A 25,050-nucleotide genomic window follows, 5' to 3' on the forward strand; every position below is an offset into this window, starting at 1 on the left:
AAATCACTCATCTACATCACTGGCTCTGATGCATCATCTTAAAACACACTTTTGGGAAGTATTTTAGAAGGACTACCCAGCCATCATTTGTGCTGTTCCTGCAGAGGGGGAACTCGGTGTCAGCGCTGCTCTCATTTCAGTGCATTTTCAACTATACTCAGTATATTGTATGCATTAAAACATGTTTTTCACACAAGCATAAGAACTTGTTCCTACAGCAGTTCAGCGCACAAAGTATTATCCTAAAACAGTGAACAAACCAGTTGTGTATTCAATGGAACTGATAGTAAAAACCCACAGGGACTCTTCCACCTCACCGAGCAGCCCTGCACTTCTATGAGACCTTTCCTTTTTCATTTTTTCTCAGCTTCAGTCTCGTAGTCCAACACAGGCACAGCACCATACAAGAAACAACATTCAAAACCACTGGCTCAGAAAGCTGCCTTTACTGTTTAAAAACAAAAAACACACAAAATATTCCAACAGCTTCTGGAATTCCCCTTGAAATCCCCAACATTTTTTAGATCTCTTCATAAAATTTTTTTGCAAAACAGTGAGAGGCCATGCAAGGCATTTTAGGAATGATTCTTTCATCACTCCAATCCCTCAATTACAGTTTGACCACAAGAAGAAATGAATGGAGCAGTAGTTTAGAAATAGTACTGGTGTATTTTTCATCAGTCTGCCTTCTGATATGCTGATTTCTGTTGAACAGTGATACAGTGACTTCTCAGCTCACAAAGAACGGCTGGAAAAGGCCTCTGGATCCATCTGTACAGTAGATGTGGAAATACAAGCAAAAAAACCTTATTACCTGCATCATAGACTCAGAGGAACAATTTCTCATTGCAGCTATGTCTGGGCCAACTACACAAAAATAAAAGAGATATATCAAGAGTGTTAAAGGCAGAGTGCTGCTAAAGGTGTTCTTAGCATGTTCTTTTCATTTTCATACAGCAGTCAAGCTTTGAGAGTTCCATCTCCTGAGTAACTCCTGTTTTCAAAGGGCTTGGGCAAAAAAAAAAAAAAAAAAAAAGAACTGTAGATTTTTCACATTGAAGTCCAAAAATCCCTGCTATTACAAGGACTGAACGTAACACCTAAGAAACTTAGTGTCCAAAAAGACTGAAATTCAGAAAACAAAATGTAAAGGGGTTTTAAAGATAACTATGCTCTGGAATGCAGGTTGTGTGTATGTACCTTCAAAATTTTCTACTGAACTGCAGTAACAGAGTTTTAGCATAAAATCTAGAAGCACAGTCGGGATTGAAATCACACTTTCAATCTGGTTTGCCATTTTGTTCAAGATTGGGATTACTTCATATAAACTGATTTATTTCTGTGTATAAAGTGTAATGGAACTTAAGCATCTTATTCATTTTAACCATTATCATTGAGTATTTGCTGCTGCAAATTCCTCACACGTTCATCAACGCAGCACTGTAGAACTGAGCCTCAATATTCACCAATGCTAGAAAGTTCAAAAATTCCCTGTTTTGAGAACAAACTAAAAATTGTCCATAAAATAGAAGAGTCTTCACAGTTATGACGACTTTGCCAATGATTACAAAGATCCTCCTTTCTTCCAAATAACTGCTTGCATAAAATGCAGTTATATCCAGCTTTAGACCAAAATTCAATCTTTTTGCTTGGCGCCCCACAACCTACATTTTGCATCCCCTTGTCTGCTTCACTGCTTCCTGACTGAGTCATTTCACTTCTAGTTAATGCATCAACATTACTTTGATGGTGAAGGTATATCTGTCTTTTCAGTTTTGGAAAAGTATACAACTCCTCCTCGTTGTCACTGCATTTTGCCAAGAGTCTTCTTTCACTGCGCTGTTTCCAGAAGTGAGCTGCATGTTTGATAAGTTCTCCCCTAGTTCCTCTATTTCCTTGCAGAGCTCCTTCCTTTACTCTTCCCTGGATCTCTTCTCCATGCGAGCATAACAAGTGAAACTTCATCTCACCAAAAGACTGTGCAATGAACTGACACTGACCGCATCTGATCTGTAATTTAACTTCTCCTGGATTATGGAATAGATCTTCAAAATCGCATCTACTTCCCCTGTTAAAAAAAGGAAATAGAAACTATTTCAGAACCAGCCATGCACTAAAGAGATGATCCACGCAAGTTTCAAGATGACATCTATGAAACAATCTTTTAATTAAAAACAGGCACTGTTACAGCATCCAATTTATTAGGCGCAGCTAAAGAACCCAATAAAATAACAGTAAGGCTAATTCCTTCATAATAGCAAAGTAATCTCAGTAAAAATAATCTTTTAATGCCATTAACCTTTTAATAAAAGGCGAATAACATTTTTTTAAGTTCTTAATTTGGTGGTGTCATTTCAAACTGTTCTAGCTCTGTGCTAGAAAAGTGCAAACAAGCATTTCCAGTAGCTGACTACTAACAGAAACTATCATGTTTGCACCTGACTGACATGAAGCCAAAAGCACAGGTCCCACCTCTCACTCTGAACTGGAACCAGGAAAACTTCAAATCTCAGTCTTTTTCTAAAAGCTTGTAAGAGCATTAAAAAAGTTTTAAAAGGTAATTTACGACTGGACAGCCCCTTTCACTAATTTAGAACTGCTCTGTAGTAGAAAGGAAACAGATGTATGTATGAGTTAATATGCTCCTGGCTTAAGTTAAGCCAATCAAAAGAAACTCAACAGAACCCCCCTCTTGCAACATCTCGGAAAAGGACCACACTGTCATTTATTTGTATGCATTTATCAATACACTTTGGACAGATTACCTAACAAAATGGATATACTAAATGATTCACTGTATGACAACTAGTGACAGCTGAAAGAAAAGTACCGGTACTTCTTAAGCCTCAGTACCTTAAAAATTCTCTATGTGATGCCCCAGAAGTAGAATTATGCAAAGCAGACACACACAGTGCAGTGTGGAGGCATCAGGTGAAAGCAGTGGGCTTAATGAAGCACACTTAAAGGTAAATACACAATGGAGTTAACAAAAACGCTAACCATTTTACTGTGCCAAGAACATTCTCCTCAAACTCATAGAGTAGAATTAAAATAATGTTCTATCCATCTTAATATGGTGCATACTAACTTTTTGACCTGGCAAAGCAAAAGCAAAAGCAAAAGCAGAAGTAATCAGCACACAAGACAGATTAGCTCACAGCACTCCAGAGAAGGAAATGGAATAATGATATTTAATAGTGTAAACAAACTACAAACTAATGCCGAAATATGAATTGCCTTTCACTTATTGCAGTTGGTTCACTTATCTTCTGGGAAAAAACACAAAGTGGATACGATACAGTCAGAAGCTATCAACTGATCAAAATTGTTCCACTGCCAGTTGGGTATTCCTAGAATACACGCAGAACTACTTTGGAAATTCCAGTGTCAGTAATAATTTATATTCCACAGATCATCTACAATACACTAGATAGTTTAATACATTGACTAGATTCCACTAGAAAAAATATTTAACTTATAATCAATCTTACTTGAGATAAAATATATACCTATAAAAATCAACAATTGTCATAATGGTGATGTTTATGAATTTCTTTGAAATTAATATGAAATTCTATTTTCCTTAGCTTTTGATCACTGAAAACACTCACCTTTCTGTTGCTTCTTCTGCCTCTTTTATATTCGTGTCCCTGTTCCTCAACGCATCTTGCATCTGTTGCTCACTACCAGAGGGCTCTGTGCTAATAACAACCCTGTGCACTTCCCTTAGGTGACCAAAGTATACTTTTGCATGGCCAAAAATCTTAGCACAGAATTCACAACACACAAACTTTTTGGGCTTGCCTTCGTTGTGATGAAGTTTCATATGCGTGCTCAGGCTTCCAGAATGAATGTAAGCCTTCCGGCAAATTCGACACGTGTAGGGTCGTTTGTTTGTGTGTGCATTCATATGGTCCTGAAGATGGTGTTTGAACTGGAACTTATGGTTACATACATGACACCTATGCCATGGCTTGGGTACAGCTGAGCACGCATTTCTACCCAAATCAATTGACATAGCTGATGTGGTATCGTTATATTTATAACTTGAATATTTACTGGCAAGTGAACTGTTTAAAAAAACACCTTTGTCTGAATGGTCAGGAGACCTTTCCTCCACCAGTGCCGTAGAAGGCAGCGGTGCAATTGCCTGCACAACTACCATTGGTTTGGGTCTAATATTACGGTATTTTTTCACTGCCTCTGCTTTTTTGTCTTCAGGTGGCTGAAGATCAGCTTTCACCCTCTCTCTTACTTCTCTGAATTTATTAACGATGCATTTCCTTCGCTTGGCCTGAAAAGCCAATAAATCATCTTGGACTCTTCTCTTCCTGCCTATCCTTTTAGAGGGTGCACCATTCAACTTTTTAAGGCTGTCAACATCCACTTCATTGGATGGAGAGAAAGTATTTTCTGGAACGGTTTGTTTGGGGGCTTGAGTCAAAGATGCAGCCAATTGTTTATCAGATGCTTCAGCGGGGGCGTGAAAGGTTTTCACCAAAGCTGGCGTCTTTTCACATTCAGGTCTCGGTGAAATACCGGATATATCCTTTACGTTAGTACTTTGTGATTTACAAAACGCTGAATTTTTCATTCTTGAGTAAGGCAAAATAGGAAGTTTTCCTGTTGGTGCTGGTGGAGTCATCTGTACTGTACTGCCAAAAACTGCTGGTGACAGGTCAGAAACAGAATTTGCAGAATTTGTGGGTGCTTCCTTTAGTTTCTCTGACTCTTTCGTGGTTGCAGATGCTGTCTTCACAGAGTCAAGGCTAAATTTCACACCTGAATTTTCTGGCTTGCTTAAAGACTCCTTAACTATACATGGTCCAGAAACATTACTGATAGCAGTTTTTGTTTTGCTCGCTGAAGGAGATCCAGATTCCACACAAGTGTTCTTTCTTTGTAACGTAGAAGCCATCATTTCAGATGAATTATGGTCTGTTAGATTCACTGGCTCAGTTGAATCCGAGCTAGAATGAGTTTTTGGACAGTCTTCAGCTAAGGTAGTCACGGGGGAAGTCTGCAATGAGATCTGTCTTTTGGTAGATACCTTGCTCTGTGCATTCAAAACAGAGGCTTGGCTTGTTTTATTGTCACAAAGCAATTTGTTTCTCACAGACTGGTAGCGAGGGATAGGCAACTTTTGGTTTTCAGAACGGGCCACGTTTGTTGGCTGGCTTGGCTGTATCACGGCAGGGGTAATGTATGGCAAGGCCAAAAGAGAAAAACTACCCTCATGCCCAGCAACCTGCATGATGGCATAGTTTTGAGCTGGTACCACCAGTGGTTTAGAACCTGCTGCTGAAATCGCTGTACGTTGTTCAGGCAAAGATGACTGAAGACAAGAAACCATTCCAGATGTTAAAACTTTTGGCACCATTTTTGGAGCAATGGTCCTAAACTGACTTTTCTTCTGAACAGTTTGTATTATGTCCACAGGGGATTTGTGTTTATCTGTAATAATAAAATAACACAGACAATAGTAAACTGTATAGTATTTCTTTTTTTTATATTGCTGCAGCAGAAATAAAACTGCTTACAAAGGATACTATTAAACACAAGCCTATTAAAAATATTAGTTATTTAAATGAGCACTAAGTGAAGTTTAGAACTGCAAAAGTCTCAGACAAAGCTACTCTCTGAAACAATGCAAATATTCACATGCAAAACAAAAACAAACAAAAAAGAAAATAATCATTTTTTATTCTAATTTTAAATGTATGTTTCATTCTAGATTACAAGCTACATGACACTTCAGGACGTATGTGTGCATAAGGCTATTCTACTTGCAAGCTATGCTAGCATGGCTTCAGTATTGATTTGGAAGAACAGGACATGGGTTGTATTAAAACTTTTCACAGTATAGAAGCTTACTGAGCACATGCTTGATCATGCTTTTTATTTGGCATCATGCTATCTTTCAAAATTCTCGCACCACTTAGAATTTGTGGGTTTTGTTAGATACAGGCTACAGCTTACCCAATGAAGCTGTCAAAAAACCAACTGCAATAAAACATGCAAATGTGTAAAAATAAATAAATCGATGAGGACTTAGGAGAAGATGAACCATTGCTAAAAACCCAATCACACACATCGTTCATCCATTTTTACAGCACAACAGAACTGTATGTTGATGTAAGTTATTCAATTATTTTCTTAAATAAGCAATTTGCCTTAGTTATACTCCAGTTCTTTGCTGTTCCTGCTTGTGTTGGTAAATGTCATAAATGTTTTTAAGGGAGAATAGGATAATTAAGGAAAATGAAAAAAAGGAGAAAAAAAAAAAAGGAAAACCTACGGTGTATAAAATAAAAGCTACATTCAGCTGCAGAGATGTATATTGACCTTTCACATGCTCTATAAAAAACAGGCTTAATATAAAGCTAAATTGCACTGCTACCATTTCATACAACAGCCTCATTACCCACTCTCAAGTAAATTCAATTAACGATGCTTCCAGTTCACAGAAACTGGAATAGGTTTTTTTAAACAACAAAGGAAACAATAATCCAGCAATCTCAATCACTGACAATTCAATCACAAAGATACTAGGATACCAGATATGAAAACCATTTTGGAAAAACAACGATGGATGTAAGAAAAAATAAATTTAAGAAAAGATAACATATTAATAATATATGTAAAAATAAATGCTGGAATTCCAAAATATTGCAATGGCAATGAGGTAATTCCATAGAGAAGTATCTATTCCTTTTTAAACCCTGTATTATGAATGTGTTTATACATTGTTACAGACTGTTACAGACTTAAAGAGGTAACTGTGAGTGACTACCAACACTGGAAACTCCAGCAAGTTTGTTTTAATACTGGATGTTCTTTCCAGACTTTACACACTTTGCAACAGGCACTGGAAGTTACAGAGCTATCACATTTCATGACCAAGACTCCTGGACAGATGCACGTGCACACACATGGTAAGCACATGTGCAATAAATCCACTGCCTTCAGGACACATTAGACTCACTGCTCAATTGCACAGAAACCGTACAGATGACACACGGTAGGGCTGATGCTTCTTCAAAGCCTTCGACCTACAGCATGTTTATAGAGCAGCTATACAGAGCATAGTCCTTTGATCCTTTATTGCCATCTAAAGCATCAAAATCCAAGTCTATCATACATCTCCTTGTACATCCTCCCCCCAGTTCAGTGAATCTACTGGACACCAACTGTACTTTTCTTTTTTGCTTGATGCTTGTAGAATTATTCACAACTCCTAGATATTCTGTGAAGACTGCACTACAGCATATATGCAAATCCTGCACAAATACCAAGAGATTCCTACACACAGCAATAAAGCCAGGCCTAAGAAGTTTGTGCAACATGGATGAAGCAGAAATGTAAAAATTATTTCCTTATGCTCCAAAAGCTAGAAGCATGCACTGTTTTTCACTAAGCACCTCTATTTTGCCCACCTCCAATCACTATACATAGATAAATCCTGATCTTTTCAACTGCTGGATTGCTAAGAGCACTGAGAACTGTTTGTGCCCTCCATGGTATCTTCCTGTTGCTGATTTTAAGGCAATATTTTTAAGAGCTTCTGAGAAGTATTTTAAATATTAACCAAACTAGACTCTGAACTTCAAAGCCAGTTACAGGTCAAACTGTACAATCTGAATGCATCAGATTATTGAACAAGGGTATTTTTCTTTTAGGGGATGGAGTGTGAGCTTACTCCCCAGATTATGCCTGCCATTTAAGGATAATAAATTTCCAAACCAGTAGCTATTCAGTGTGCCACAGTAAGCAAGATGAAGCAGTTTCCATTTGCTCTTCATGTCTGCCTTGTGTCTCTCCCTTCTTCATTTTTCAAAATTTCACTCACTGATCTACACAAAATTTCTAGGAACACCAAATTTCTAGAGGACTGAGCTGCTTCATGCTGCAAGTTAGGAGGTTACCTTCTCTCCAACTAAAAGAAGCAAATGCTCAGGAAACAGATTTTGCAGTGGACATGCCACTATAAGGATGCTGAGATGGCAGCTGAAGCATCAAGAGTGTTTAATTCACGGTTAGAAGCAAATGCTTGCAGTAATAACACATTGTACTGGGTATAAAAATAAGCACAGTCTTCTCAAATATGTTGATTTGCCTATTGCAATTCAAGATGTAAAATCACTTTTACTTACAGAAGGACCATCTACATTATTTTCACAGTATTGTAGAAGAAAGTACCATTCAAGAGGCCAAGACTCTCACAAAAATTAACCACAAAATGGTGTTTGAAACAAGGTCCATTTAGATCAACATTCTTCTTTCTCCTCCAGCTACCCTAATGCTAAAGTACTGATACGACTGTCTCAGAAGGGATCTTTATACAAATGCTCCTTTTCCATTTAATGTAATTTTATCATGAATACTTTTTCCAGGCTAACCATGTTTGGTAGCAGCCTGGAGTACAAGTTGTATTTGTTTTGTTTTGCCAAGTTTACATTAGACCTTTTAGTGCAGAAATATTCATTGCCATGCCTCTAGAATGCAAAAGATACTCAGCTCTATATTTCCTCCTCATCCCACACAGCTGCTGCAGTTAAGCAGCTTAGCCAGTGCCTAAATATAGAGATGGGCTAGATGCAGAGCAGCTCTCTGATGATCTTTCAGACTCAGTTAAGATTATGATGTGGACTAGGAACACTAATTTGAAGACAATTTAGCATCTTGGATCAGCAAAAAGGACCCAGTCAGTCCACAATTTGGAGGTTCTACTGAGCCCTCCCAGAGCACCCAAGTATTATCAATGATCAAAACTCTCTCTTTAATTTATACTTTGCTAGAAGTTTCAACAATAACCTTTAGACATACACATACTTTCAACATCCTTTGGACACTGGTGATGTTATTCACGTCTTTGCCACCATGACACTGAAAAAGTCAAATGACTTAAATATGCTCTGGCTGCCACCATTCCAGAAGGCTACCTGGATAATTAATACGCATCTTTCAGGGCCATTCCACTTCTATTCCACTCTATCTTCCAAAGTACTTCCATTAGTCAGAAGGACTCTTTTCTGACAAGGACTAGCCAGCTGTGAGCTGAGCAAATGAAGTCTGGGATCTGAGAAGGGGAACTGGCAGTTATGAGAGGCACTGTGACGGCACTTTTAAGGATGGCCCTTGTTTTAGAACACATTCCTTTTACAAGTCACAGTCTACAGGTCTGTCATTGCAGAGCAGCAGCTTTTATACTTTCTTAGAAATAAAGGAAACAAACGAACACATTGAATGCAGTATCTGAATGCTGTGCATCTCATTTTTAACTGATATGTATTCAGTCTTCCACTTTTGCATCCAGTTGGAGCAATAGGTAGACACTTTTAAATAATTAAGTACAAGGTTAAGTCAAATGCAATTCAATCCATTTGCTTTAAAAGTCTCTGTTGAAAGATTAATGGTTACCACACTCATACACATGAGTATCAAATTACTCTGATACTTGCAGGATGTCATAAGCTTTCCATACTTCCACATTACCTTAAAATTGTATAGGACTGGCCAATGATATACCAATAAAAATCAATGATGCATCAAACTTCTGACAAAGTCATGCTGAGGAGAGTCCTCTGGAAGAATGGACACCTTCCACTGGGCTGCCACTCATTCATGGCTCTCTTTTCTTCACAAGTCATTCAAATTTAGTTTATTCCAATCTTTTTTGCCTTCTTTTTGTATGTCTTTCTGTTTGTTCTCACTATACATATAGCATGCAACATTGGAGAACTCAGGCATCACTGAAAACACCAGAAAAAATTACATTTCCAACCTCACCTGCTTAAAAATTACAAAAAAAAAATTAAAAAACAAAAACAAAAAAACAACTCAGAATTCCTTCAGTCTCTGGGTATTAATGCCTTTTTTCTTTTTTAAACAACTCTTGTAAGCCTTCCTTACTTGGTCAGGCATATACTTAATTTGTGTATGACTGGACTTTGGCAGAACGTAACACAGAAGGACCACTCAGTTGTGAAAGAAAAGGCAAAATACAGATAAAAAAAACATTAACAATATTTTAATGCACATTTTACTCTGCAGTCCTTTGCAAACTTCAAAAAGGTGACTATTGAGTTCTTTGGGAAACAAAATGCGTAACTACTTTCTAACACACAACACTACACTTATTTCAGTCAATGCTATATGAAATATCACTGATTATACCAGATCTCCATACACACTAAATACCTGTGGATACTGTCTTTCCAGCACAACTTTCTTGTTTTTGCTGACCCAGCATACTGTGTTGAACACTTTGTTTCTCTGCAGGATTAGCATGCAAAAAAACACCACCTGCAAAAGTGCTTCAGTCAGTTTCAATTAATCAATCCCAGCACCAGAAAGTATATAAAACATTATCTTTCAGTTAATGCATTAAGAAAGATATTGCTTCTTGGTCTTTGCCATTTTCCCATCTTCACAAATGTTTTAAAATCCAATATATTACATACCAAACACAAGGCAACAGTTTAAAAAAGAAATAAAGCTGTTTGAAGTGGTAAACAGATGTGATACTTTAACTTGAGCATCATGGTAGAGAGATGACAGTACCAAAACCAGCTCAGAAAAATGAAGTTTCCATAACTTTCTGGAGTTTTTTTACATACCGAAGGTTAAGTTCTATGCCAATTGACACTTCCCATAATCTTACATAAATTAACAGAATGGCAGCATTCTAGAAAACAGAATCTGGCCTTTATGTTCAAAGCTACTTTTGCTGCACACCTGTAAGATGTGAAGCTGGTAATAAAGTGCACAAGACAGGAGTGTCCAACACCACATACACCATATAAGAAACAATGTTCGGTCATTTCTCTTTGCCAAATATAAATGGTTTGAGAGGAACACTCCATTCTAGCTACTTGCCTCGGATAATTTAAAAAAACTCACAGAAAATGAATGTCAGCCATCCCCAGGTGTGTGCATTTCTATTTTTTAATAAAAATCTAATACATTACTAGAGGAAGACCTTGACATGTGACACAATAATTTCCTGTCTTCCTGAAAAGCTGCCCCAACTTGGCCCAAGCTGTAGGCTCTTGGCATATGTTTAAGAGATACTTTAAGAAACTAGCTTTTCCCAATGATTGCGTTCTGCTAAACGTGCTCGTGCTTCAGGCTGAGGCAGATTTTTCCAAAAAGTACAGTTTTAGTTTCAAATATCAGTGTTGGAAACAAGAAAACTCTCCTTAGCTCTTAACTGTTGGGCTCACACAGCATGAAAGAGAAGCTAGGATATACAGAGGGCAAGCAGAAAAATGACAAGATAGTTAGAAATGAGATTTGGAAAGTGTCTAGGACAAAATCAGAAGGGGGATAAAGAATTATGAGTATACTTCAGATGAGAAAGGAACATTACTATGACGTGTAATTTGGAATGGAGAGGCATTTAAACTGCAAGGATAATCTCATGTCTTGCACTCCTTACCTTTTAATGCTTGATAACATAATTACGTTTACATAGGAATTCTTTTGTGCAATTTAAAATAGATTGGAAAATCAAACATTACAACAAAGTACTCTACTGCAAGATTGGAAAACCACAGAACATTTGCACAAAGTCTAAGATACATAACGTACAAACACTAGAAAACGTGTTCTGACATACCACTGGAGGAACAAGATCAAAACAGCTTGTTAAATTACTAAGAAGGGAAATTACATCTCTTTAGAGCTATATTTAATTAATAGTGATTTTAGCATCAATATAATTTGACAGTTGTTCACAAGGCATTCTACCGTTTAGAGACCTCCTCTGCTTTAAACTCCGTGCATGTTTACTATTTTATGGGATCAAGATTAAAGCCCATTTCTAGAAAAACACTGAACAGCAGGACACTTCCTGTATTCCTTAAATAGTTTCCAAAAGACTCTTCTTAGCTTCTTACAGCTGTGTTTGAGAAGTTTAAAAAAGCTTTTTTTTTTTTTCCTTTTGAAGGCACTATCTTTCAAATTATGAACTACTCATTTCCTATTAAGGTTAATATGATAGGCTTTAAACAGATCAAAATGTTTTCATATCAAGAAACAAGAACTGCCACAGAAAAGCATCTATAATTATTAGTAATATTATTAAGAGCTGAAGAAATCACACACATTTTTCTCTCTAACACAGTAAGAGAACTTAGGAATAATGTTCATGCAAACAGATCTAAGGTTGCCTGGCCTCTGAAACCACTTTTTATCTTAATGAAGATGAGAACGCTGGTTCTTCTCTGTTTAAGAACAGAACACTTCTGAGAGATGCAGTTACATGCATATGTGATAAAAGAGCGCATTCCAGCTTCTATACATCTCCGTGCTAGATTCCACCATCAACCACATCAAAACTAAAGTGTGCACTTTCTAGAAACCATGCTGCTCAGGTCAGTTGATGAAAAAAGAAACGATTTAGATAGCACTGCAGTTCCACTATTTTATCTCTGTTCTTTTTGCCCAGTCATTCCACTCAAGAGAGGATTCCATCCCTAGAGATTTGCAAAGCAAGGCTTCAGTGCTGCAACCACCAGGAGGAAATAATTGTTCATAACAGATAAAAGGAGGTGATGTAAGCACTGTTTTATAAATTCATAAAACTTGTGAATATGAATTAGGTACTCTAGGAGGTGGGAACAAACATCAGTTTCAAAAGAAAAAAAAAAGTGGATTTTCAAAAGTTCTTTTTTGGAAGACCTGCCAGTTTAAATTTCTTTAAGTGAATTTCAAGAATCTTTAAGTGAATTTCAAGAATCAAACAGACCAAACACTAATTCATTCATTGTAAAGTTGATGTCAGTGTAAAATCCTTTTTAATAGGACAATCAAGATCACATCAACCTGGACAAAATCCTGAGACACCTAACGTAAGTGGTAATTAATAGACTCTTCTTTTGTTAAGTGCAGGAGACAATAATGATGGAATCTGCTACAAAAATGAAGGCAGAATTCTTCAGAAACTGAGCAGCACAAAAGGTCAAGTAGAACTATTTTATGAATAAGTCATGAAATATTTTCCAACTACATTCTTGCTCACCTTTCAAATAAGCTGAGAACAGAATCAATCTTCATCTCACTGGGAATTTAACTTTCCTTCCATCCCTCTCTGGGATGGAAAACTACTACTGTTGCACTAAGGGAAATAAGACTGTAACACCTCAATTTTTATTTTTTTTTTCCCACAAATGCAAACAAAGCACTAAAAAAGAGTCAGACTGTTAATCATTTTATAGGGTACCCATTTTATGCTAAAGTCAGAGCACTTCTGTCTGAACTGAGACCTGTGTAAGAGAGGACAAATGATTAGTTCTCTGCTCTGTCTTACGGATTCTCCGTAGAGCAAATCTGTATTTGGAATGCTTTTTATACTATTCCCCCACCCTTTTTTATCACAAGAAAGTTTGCTTCAGAAGACATATTACATGGCTTTATCTAAGATATGCAAAACATTGCTACCTGTAATCAGTTCCAGTAAGAATTAAAACAAAAATGAAGATCATAGGATCTCCACAACACTCCAAATAGATTGAATATTTTTGAAAGGAAACACAGCCCCCATAGAGCAAATGAAAGTGAACATCTTCAGAAAGAGCCTGGCTAAAATATTTGTTTTCAGAACAGAAAGTTATCACTTGCTGCTACGCCTGAACATAGCTAGGCCATTCCAGCAGCAGGATGTAGCAGAAGATTTAAATTAGAGTATCTGAATGCTGTCCCCCACCCCAAGCATAATTCCCATTATCTTCAGTGCTTTATGACATTATTACACTTGCTCATGTTAGATGCTGTGTTACCTAAGGCAGCACTGATTTTCAGAAGATTGTACTGGATGTACTGTAAAGAAATTGATCGAATATGCTGATGATAAGTGATAATGCATTAGCCAATGCTTGTAAAGGAGTACCAACATACAATGGAATTAAAATAGATACACAATTAGCAAAAATGTAGGCCAGGGATGACACACAATTAGCAAGAATGTAGGCCAGAGACGACATCCTTCATTTGCCACGCACAAAAGTATCATTAAATTTAACATTAAATTTCTGTTTATCTGGAGCACTCGCTGAGTCGAGTGGCAACTTGCAACAAAGCAAGTCCTGGTCATTCAAGTCCAGCAGAGGGAGTCAGGTGTAGCACAAAGCCCCATCCATCCACCCCAGTAGGGCTCCTCAGGCCTAAGCACTGAGGTCTAAGCCATTGTTTTGCTTTTTACTTATTCAGTGCCAACTCAGCTTAGATATGCGAACTTGTGCCAATTAATCGACAGTAATTTTCAAAAAATGTAAAGGCTAGCCTACAAATCTGATTTTTCTTGTAACAGTAAATACAGCTTCTGCTGAAAAATCTTAAATGACACAAAAACTTAACACACAGTCTTTACATGCTTCCCAAGTTTACTTTAGTATTGCAAAATATTCTACCTAGTGCAAACATTTCACTCAACTCAGTATTTTAAATAAACTTGAAAACATGAAAAACTTGAAGCAAAGCTGTTGAGCCTTCCTGTTAAAGCAATTAAATGAGTCTTTATCTGTTGAGCTTCCCCATTAAACTATTATCTTCTCTAACTGCAGTACAATTTTTCACAAAATTGATTTAAAAAGTAGTTTAGAGAATTCTTAACTGTCAATATTTCAAATACGTCTGCGTTACTAAAAACCATACTAAATCAGATACTAAAATCAGTAACTATAACAGATTTTTTTTTAATAGACATCTGAAAATTAAGTTCTGTTGCCAAGATATTTTCCCATCCTAAGCAATGCCCTGAAATCTTTGTCAAACTTTCCTGCTTTCATCATTTCTCAGCTCATCACACAAACTATCTGCATAAATAAAGATGTAAGCATCTGCCGTATGGCAAATGGTCTCAGGGGCAGATGTTTTTATCCTTGCATTCATGTCACTGGCTTGGATACATTATTTGAACAGATGTACACAATCTGAAAGTGTCGTGTCCCACAGTGAAATGTCTCCAACTGCTTTCTATCAAAGTGCATAAATGCTATTTGCACCTGCATTTATGTTAATGATATAAAGGCAGCAGGGGTTCCAGCAAAGTGAGGGCTGATGCTAAGGAACACATTTACATGGTTAATTGAAGTCTGAGATCTCCTAGCACCAAACAACTACACTAACATTGACATTAAACTGTTATATTAAACTATACAATTTTTTTTTTAAGTTATATGATTTTTATTAAAACAAACATACAAGGAGCAAAATTCTACCAGCCTACGAGCATATTTTTCTAATTAATATCTCAAAAAGACAAGAGAGTATTAAACAAGTTCCTAGAAAAAAAAGCAATTTATGAATCTGAAAGTACCACTCATCCAAGGGGATTTCAACTCTCTAAGGTTCAAAGTTATTTTGTGTCATTATAGAGCGCTATAAAAAAAACACAGCATTTGTTCAAACACAGAAATGTCTATCCATGTAGATATTTATTATGATTTTATAATTTTCATTGGAACTTTGAAATCTCAGAAGTTAACTATCTCTCATTACTCAGAGAAGCCACCGCTTTTAAATGTATGCCGCTGTTCACTGTATATGTAAAAAAATCACCTTTCTTATATAATATTTTAATATGAAGAAAATACGTGCAGAAGAAGCATGTTTCACATTACAGAACTCATGCTTCTATATGACAAATGGTAACATTCTGGTTACGTTGTCACTCGAAGCACTTGCAATCACAGTTACTTCCATACTCAGCTGAAAAATAACGAGCCTGTTGACAGTACAGAGAGGCTGACAAAAGTACCATACCGAGTGTAGCTGATGGATATGTTCTACTTCCAACGCCATTCATTTTCAAACCTTTTATCTGTAGGAGACGTAACTGATGTGACAGTTGCACATAAATCATAGTAAATTGCTAATAACTTTGATATTTTCAAAGGGCCATAACATTTGAAGAATCAAAGGTTGCTCATGGTATTAAGGACAAAGAAGAGTGATAGCCACAGAACACCAAACATATACCGAGCCAAGTGCATTTGTAGAGCACCACGATTTCACACTGATACAGCTCTTGGGCAGGATGTGGTTATGAGCTCCATCGTGAGCAACAATTCCAGAAGTTAGACCATGGCCCTTATAATTCACTCTGCATGAAAGCTCTTAATGGGATACACACTGAAAAGAATTTTCCTTAAGGAAACAAAAAAAAAAGCCCACCAACTTATTTTTGAGTTTGCAAATAGCTTCACAGTCTGCATTCTTCAGTTGCCCAGAAATAACTTTGTTAAAGAGAACAGAGTTTAACTACATGATGGTCAAATACCCTTAATTCACCTTCTTTAAATTATGGGAATTTCAGGTATGTCACTCCCAAGCATACGGATGTGGAGCACACTGCACAGTGGATGTCTTTATACAATGCTACGTACTACCTGCATTGAAAGAACAGTCCTGTTAGACAGAACTACATCAACAAAGATCAATTCACGTGATGCCCTCTTGGAATAGCTTCCTCAGAATTATCATAGACTTGACAGAAGAGGTAAAGTATAAACTTATATGACAGCAAAAGCTGAGTGCTTCCAGGCAAGTAATATAGAGTGCTGTTCTTAATTAATATAAGTACTAACAATGGAAACTTAACAGACAGCCTAAAATGACTCAGCAGGGTCCATTAGGCTTTATGTCATATCCATCAACATTCACGTTTAAGAGCTACCACTAAAAATAGTGTATGCTAAAAATTATACTTAAATACCAGTGTCACAACACAGAACAACAAGGAAAGGAAATAAAAGTTATGGCTGAACACTTAGAGACTTCGGAATACACAGCTGTGGTGTAAATACACTCACTAATAATGAAGACAAAAATTCAAGACACTCCACTGAAAAACTACATCAAAACATGACTTTTGAAGAGACAAAACAGCAGAAATGCAGTTGAACACAGTAAACATTAATAAGGATAGAAATGCTGGAGAAAAGGCGAAGTTTGCATTTAGAAAATACGCACTTTCTTTTTTGTGTTAGACTTACAGAGTAACTTGCACATAGATCAGAGCCCCAACTACACAGGAATCAAACATAGCAGTGATTTTCAAATATATAAGGATAAAAACTGTAACAAACCCTGAATATTTAGCTGCTAATTCAAACAAGCAGAGTTATATATACGTTAAAGTCTTAGTAACATTAATTACCCATGTCCTAAAAAGAAAACAATCTTAGCTTCTACAATCACTTAAATGTGATAGGTGTTATTATTTATAAAAATAACAAATAGTAATTACAGATAAACAGTGATGAAAAATTAGGGCATGAGTTACACCTACCATTTAAGCTTTTCTTAACAAGGATACTCTTTAGTCCACATTCTGAATCACAAATGTCTAATTTCTCAAAGAAAAAACGTATAGAAATCATACTGTACCTGCAGAAAAAGTTAAAGGATTCTGCATTATGCCCACTAATAGATAGGACAACGTTCCTGGAAAGAAGAAATACAGATGCTTAGAAGTTCTGATACTTTTTTTTAAAAAAACTAAAGGAAGTTACTAGTAGTGTATAGTTAAATGAACAGACTCGCGATAATATTCCCACATCTTGCTGGGAAGATTTTTTAGTTCAAGTGTGAATTTAGAGGGAGCCATAACATGTAAAGAGGTTTCTTATCTTTCTATACATTCATTTCTTAAGATTTTATTTAACATGCTTTGCCATATATTTTTAAAAGTAAAATTAAAGAAAACCGTGTGTTCACTCTGAGTTCTCAAACTATTTTAAAGCAATGTACAAAAAAGTAAACAAGCCAGCACTAAGCAAAACTTTTTATGAAAAGTAACAACTATTTTTGTATGCTATCATACTTTTTCTTTACTTTTCTTTTCTTTAGTCCTCACAGAACGAGTAACTCTGAGATGCAGTGTACAATCTGGGATCAGTACAAAACCAAAAGTCTCCTTGTATATCCTAGCAAAGATGTTTTGAACTCGAAGGCCAATCTTTGCAGTGATAATTTAGTTCACTGAATCACTGACTCATCCATTGAAATGCTTGACATCACACCAGTGTTGTACTACATGCAAGCCTTACATAGCACAATGAAAGAAAACAGTGAGCAAAAACACAAATCAACTGCATAACTGAAAAGTAATTTGATGATGTTAACTCAGCATACATGTTTTCTGTGACTGTTCTTTTTTCCACTTGAAGATCCCTTGACAAATTTTTATTTACTGTTAGTATCCTGTAAAATGCAAATGTTTTCACATGTTATTTCAAACACTACTGTGCTACATGTTCACCTTGCAGACTCAACACTGAAACTTTAGTCAAATCGTAGTAATTTCTGGGTATTGGCAGCTTTTGCTGAAGTACAGAGGTCACAAACAATGCCCATCTTTTCCACACTAATCTTTTAATTTATCTAAGTGAACAAAAGTAAACTTAGAACCAGCGTATTCAGCAGTTCTGTATCTATTCAGCCTTCAATTTTATTTTCAAAGCACATTTCAGTCAATACATGAACTGAGACTCCATTCACATGCCCATTAATACTCTTTTTCCCAACAGTTCTTCACTCTCAAAAACTAAATAGGTCACTACTGCTACACACCAACACTGACAACACATTTTCAAATTTTAACCTGCTGGTTCATTCAAAAAACACCATATTAAAAGCAAAACTAAAAAGGTCCCTGAAAAAGTAAGTATTTTTTTTCACCTGTTGAAAAAAGACCAGGTTTAGTAACAAAACAAAAATGGCAACATTTTTCCAAAATTATTTCTGTATAGAACCCAGTATGCTTGTACCTCGTGCAAACCATACCTGAGTTTTAAACCAAGTGTTTCACTGAATTGCTTATATGCATTCATATTTCAGTTCTGTCTACAACTTTGGTTTCTTGTAATTCAAAGTCCCTGTTAAACTCAAAGAAAGAAAATATATCATGATTTCCAATGGGACAGTGTATTCTGAAGACACAGACAATGTAGGCTTAAGCATCTGTTTCCTTTCAAATAGCTGACTGCATGGATCCTCTATAGCTGACTGATAAGCAGAATCTTCCATGGATGTTACAATGAGGAATGCTAGCACACACTTGTGAAGCCAACATTACACTGCCATCTCTCCTGAGCTTGACATTGGTTCTTACCACTCTACTGCACAGCGTTTGACATAAATCACTAAGTGGCTACTTGGCCACCGGCTGTTTCTTTCCAGTGTGATTTAACAGTAAAGTATGAAAGACATTATACAATTACAACATCAAATTATGCTGTTATCTACTTTGGTTTCCTTTGACCTGGTCCAGCAACTGGATTGGCTGCATCATAGTTTGGTTTGGCTGAGCGGCACGTTAAAGAGCAAGGCAGGAGTCACACAGGGTATCAAAATTCTTGTCCTCCCGATACTCATTTTGGAGGCTTTGGAAAGGAACCATCTGCCGACTGACACGGCTCCAACAGCAGCAGACGGCCGGCCGCCCGGGCCCTGTCCGTGGTGCTTAAGCAACGGCCCGGCCGGCAGCGCTCACACTGCTCCGCGCTCCCGGGGCACTGCTCAGCACAGCGGCAACGGGCCCCAAAGCGTCCCTGGGCCGCCGCGACGGAAGGGCCGGGCCGCAGCCTGGCAACACGAAACTTGCAGGGACCGGAGGGGATTTTGCACTTTTACTATATCCACGTTTTCCATCAACAGTAATGCTGCCTTTTGATCGCTGCCTGCTGCTGCTCTGGGAACTGGCCCTGCTGGCATTTTTGTATGAACACAATGATTAATGGCCCTTGCTCACTGAAAATTCGTGACATTTTTCAGCCACTCTGATACGTGCTTAACAGCTACTCAATAGCTACTCATATTTGATGGGTGTCCTAACACATATGCTGCTGTCAGTTCAAAAAGTTCTGAAATTCTGAATGAATGCACAGGATTCAAGGATAGAACATCTACACGGCTACCTGTAACTCACCCTCACCACATTTTTTTCTTTCTTTCTTTTTTTCATTTGCTGGCAAGTCTAAATCTTTGTGTTACTTCCTCCTCAAAACACCATCACATTCAAAAAGATCCAATCTTAGAAACAAAATTACTAGCTGCAGTTTGTACATATTTCACACTCCTACGTCCAGAACAGATGTTATGTTGGCCACCACTTCAAGATGTCCTACTGATTTTAACTTTTAATGACTGCTGAAGTGGAAATCATTCTAGGAGACTTTCTTATTATTAATGGACTTCATAGCACTCCTACTCTTCCAATACCACTTCTTTCCAAATACAAAAGATGACATTGAGTATGGACCAATATAAACAATTTTACATCTTTCAACCAAATGACAAAACTTATACATTTCCATAGAACCTTAAAATCTATTTCGTTCAGTTTGTAACACTAAGATAAGATAGTTAAAAAAGACATTCAAAATGCAGTAGTCCAGAACATAGAATTGTCCCTTGAAATCTGCTGTTAATGGATCTAAGAATTTCAAATAAGTGGAGTTCAAGTTGGATAGAATTAAGAAGTCAAATTCATCTTAATGCCACAAAAAATCTCTATCATGTTTACAGTCCTCCTTACGTTACCAAAGAATGAAAGGATAAATACAGAAGAAAAAAAAAAAAAATCAAATAAAATGAAAAAAAGTCTCAAAACTACATTGTAAATTGTCTTCAACAGTCAAAGGCAGCAGAGCATACACTTGTATTTATTCAAAACTAATCTTCATGGAAAGACACTCGTAGGTCTTTACAGGAAATTGGTGTCCTGACAGACATATGGGCTCTGAATATCAGGTGAACTCAATTAACCTAATTTGATGCTTGTCCATACTAGGATGTTTATTTTAGATGTTAGACAAAATCCTTCACGATACTACACAGAAAATGATAAATAGGCTGTAAAGGTTATGACATTAATTTTACTGTTATTCTCATGCTTTAAGCAGACATCAAAACTAAAAACCTCACGCTCTGGGAAGGGAGAACTATGTGAAAGTAATTACACTACTTAATATCTTAATAGTATTAAACTAAACCACTGTGACCTTAACTGAATTTAGTTTTGGTACATTTGTTAGAAGAACAAAGCTTCTCAGTGATGACTATACCATCTAATGCAGTGAACACTGGTTCAGATACTGGAAGAAAGCATTAAATCAAATTTTATAATTTCATATTAAGCTTAATTACAAATTCTAATTTAAAACAAGGCATGTAACAAAGCATCAGTTAAATAGTATTATGTAATTTCATTTCAGAAGGAAAATATTTCACCAAAAAGAAAAAAATGAAGTACTTAGCACACTTAAGAAAATACATCCTCCTAACAGAAGCCCATGAAATGTCAATTAATGTTTAAAAAGCCATTTCATTTACTTCATTTTTCACATCTGTTCTTTTACATACTGTGTCATCTTTTAAATGATGGTTCCACGCCATCACTATTTCCCAACATTCAGAAACTTTTTAGAAACCAAGCTCCCCAAAAAGTACAGATTAGCAATAGCTTCCAGGAAAGTTAGCAAAATCTAACTATTTACAGGCTGAGTTAGACTTGAAACAAAGGATTAGAACATTGAAGCGATGCAGTATGACAAAGCTCCTGAGGAAATGACAATGACATACATAAAGACTGGCTAGTGGAATACACGAAAGCATTTGTTCAAGTAACAGCATTTGCCAAAATTCTGCAATGCTTTCACTATCCAAATCTTCAGTCAGAAGCTTTATTTATTATTACTGAAAATTTTCTATTTCAACCCTATTTTCACACCAGTATTTCACCCTACACCAGTAGCTCCTTATCCTACAACTACGTATCCAAAGAGATACACAGTCTAAAACACCAGCTTTCTTACAAAACAGATTACATACTGTTACTGTTAATATTCCCATACCTAGGTAATTAATCAGGGAGAAATGCGTGCCTGTAGCAGAATTCTTTTGGCTGAGACCACTAGGTGACTTCAGCAGACAGCCAAAAAGAAGCAGAAGCCTCACTACAATTGGTCTTCCCCCTCCACACCCCCAGTAAAAACCCACCAGAATTTATAACCTAGACTATTTTTACATGTTTGGTCATCCTGTGTGATGGACCAGCCAGAGTACATTTCCTGAACTTCAAGCTCACTTGAACGTCTCAGTGGCAATCCTGGACAAAAATTCCTTGCTTCACACCCTGCTAGGTGATCTATATAATGGTTCTCTGGCATGGCTACATTATGCCCATCTGTCAGAGTGGAACTGTGCCTACATAACAGGTTCTATGCTACTTCCAGTAATATCTTGTTGATAATGAAAGCTTACTTAGGAAACGGCACAGTGCAAGTTCAGCTTCTGACTGCATCTTTTGGCTTAAAAGAAAAAGCAATTGAAGGCGATTGCTTTTCTTCAGGAGATTTCTCTCTTGAAACCAATTTCTTCAATTGCACAAATAAAGACTTCACATACACAACCAGAAATGAGAATATCCCAAAAATTTTCTACTGATGAAGACGGCTTAAGAAGTCACAGTAATTCTATATTTCAGAATTGTAACCAACACCAAGAGAGTAAGCTCAAGATCTTGTGAAGAATTGTATACAAGTTTCTCAAAAGTATGCACGGGAGCAATATTAACTGAATGAAGGAGAAATACCAGCTCATCATTTTATGAAATGTATGCACACAAAATAAATTGTAGCTGAGCAGTTTCTTTTGTGTCTGTAAATTTATCTATTTCCCATTTGTAAAAACAACACCATTTTAAAAACTAAAAAGAGCAAAGAACACAAAAACTGTTATTATGACTATCATTAGACAATTAGAAAACCAAAAATATTTTTCCCACGTTTCTACAGATTCACAGAATTATGGAATTGTAGGCATCGGAAGGAACTTCCAGAGATCATCGAGTCCAATCCCATGCAAAGCAGGCTCCCTACAGCAGGCCGCACAGGTAGGCATCCAGGCAGGTCTTGAACATCTCCATAGAAGGAGAATCAACAACCTCCCTGGGCAGCCTGTTCCAGTGCTCCAACACTGACTGTGGAGAAGTTCCTTTGCATATTGGTGTGGATCTTCCTGTGCTCCAGCTGATGGCCATTTCCCTTTGTCCTGTTCTCGCAGAGCTCTGATTTTTAAAAATCATGAAACAGAGACATCTAGTACTTTTACTTGGCAGTGAGTACTTCTGAACTCATTTTTAAATTCAAACTGTGCAATTCCTTCTTGTTCTGCTTTCTTCTGTGCTATCCCAGCCCCAGACTAAGGACTAATTTACTGTTTTGGTCCAAGTCACTAATATGTTCTGCTGCAGTTCTCAGTCCATGACTGAGGACTGCAGGTCCATGAGACGGAACCTACAGATCTTAATGTTCTGTTAGCAATATGAAACATCATTCATGGTGGAACTGCAGCACATCATTAAGCTTTTCAGCTATAATGTAGTTTGTAATGACTGACTAAACTGAGACTTTTTTTTTTTTTAAACTTTATTGATGTTCATAATTAATAACTGCTTTGACCAAACAAGCACGGAATATATAATGTAGTTTTGCTATATATTAGCTTTCCTTTCAGATAAAGAATATCACAAATACTAGACAGTGGCTGCACTGCACTTACAGCACACCTTACTCAACATTAGAGAAATGGCCATAATTTCTTACGCCAGTACCCACACTGCCAATAAGGCCTGCAGGGATCCCCGCAGGTCCCAATTTCCCTGCTCAAGGCAGAGTCAACCTGCCTTGCATTTAAAGCTTTATCCAGATGAGTTTTGAAAACTTCCAATTCAACAAATGCTTTTCAAAAATGAAACTACGTTTACTACTTGGCAAACGGAAAATCTGAAGATTACTGTAACACTGAGCCTGTGTTTGTAGGACCGATTTCTCCAGTAATTCCTTTTCCAGTGTTTTCACCACACTTCAGAAATAGCTGTACAGGTATTCCCGTTTTCATGCTACACCAGTAGCCAGTCAAGAAATCAAATTCTTTGTGACTGGCAATGAGAAAAGATACTTTCTAACAGAGTGCCACACACTCTATTTTTTTTCCAATTTATTCTTACGCTAAAGATAAACAGGTTATTTCGAAGAGTAGAAGAAGACTTACATGCTCGACAAAGTTACTAACAGAAATAATTAAAGATTACTAAAGGAAAGATCAAGAAAACAGTACTTGCATTTTAGTTCCTTTTCTCCATTTTCAACTTGAACAGCTGAGGAATGAGCTATTACTGGTAGTATAGTGACATTTTTCTGGCAAAAATTCACTTTTAGGATCTTATTATCAGCTTAGACCGCAGAAATAATCAACCAGGACTGCAATGCTGTCGGAAGATCAGGTGTTCTGTTTTCTTAATATGGAGGCCTTAATGTATTTTAGATATACTCAATATTTGAGAACTTAAACATAGTCAAAATGTATTTGAATATCTCAGATAACAGAGCCATTTCCATTAAAAGTTTAATGTTAAGTCAAGAATATAACAAATTCACCTATAAAGCTAACCAACTGAAGCCTGAGATGTGGCACAGAAGTCTTACAGAATCATAGCTGGCCTTGAAATTACATGAAAACTAAATGAGAAACAATCAATCCCTAATCGCTACTTCTATTTGTATTACAATATTTCAGGTTACTTGGACACTGATTCCCTCAGGGAAGACTAAAAAAAGACACAACTTCTTGTGCCATTCAGGAAGGATTTTGTACAGGCTTTTTCTTATTTTAATGAAGTCTGGAGATGTTGTTAACACTCACATTAGAAGACAGATAACCAACAGCTGATAAAAATTCAGCAATCAAAAAACCACTCCAAATTTGTAAGGTGAATTATCTTTGTAAATCTGACTCAAATAACGGTACTGTTTTGCCTTCACAGCTCCAAAGTTGAATAGTACTAAATTTTGCCACATGACAAAGTGAGCATCATTTACAGTTGTTTCTGTAAGAATTTCTGCTAAAAAGTTTCTTAGAATGTCAACTAGATAACTACAGAAAGATACAACCTCTACCCAATAAAAACATCTATGTTTGTGCAGCTATATCCATCACACAGAAAATATTGTACATTTTAAAAAAGTAACTTCAAAGAGTCTT

General features: G+C 36.7%; 1 protein-coding gene across 5 annotated transcripts in view; it reads right to left on the reverse strand.

Annotated features, from left to right (window-relative positions):
• Positions 1-427: 427 nt before the first annotated feature.
• Positions 428-25,050, reverse strand: part of ZNF438 (zinc finger protein 438) — a 38,793-nt gene continuing 14,170 nt past the window's right edge. For 3 of the 5 annotated variants that reach the window (XM_042888735.1, XM_042888733.1, XM_042888734.1), the window contains exons 4-7: positions 17,392-17,448; positions 10,201-10,305; positions 3,612-5,454; positions 428-2,068 (exon numbers count right to left, since the gene is read on the reverse strand). In XM_042888735.1, coding sequence (XP_042744669.1) covers positions 1,456-2,068; positions 3,612-5,454; positions 10,201-10,305; positions 17,392-17,419 — 2,589 coding nt within the window. In that variant the 5' untranslated portion in view covers positions 17,420-17,448 and the 3' untranslated portion in view covers positions 428-1,455. The remainder of the gene's footprint in view (positions 2,069-3,611; positions 5,455-10,200; positions 10,306-17,391; positions 17,449-25,050) is intronic. The other 2 variants (XM_042888736.1, XM_042888737.1) reach the window with 2 other exon arrangements.

This window comes from Lagopus leucura, unplaced genomic scaffold (genome assembly GCF_019238085.1).
Source record: "Lagopus leucura isolate 7727_CA_CO unplaced genomic scaffold, USGS_WTPT01 Super-Scaffold_100157, whole genome shotgun sequence".
Lineage (NCBI taxonomy): Eukaryota > Metazoa > Chordata > Aves > Galliformes > Phasianidae > Lagopus > Lagopus leucura.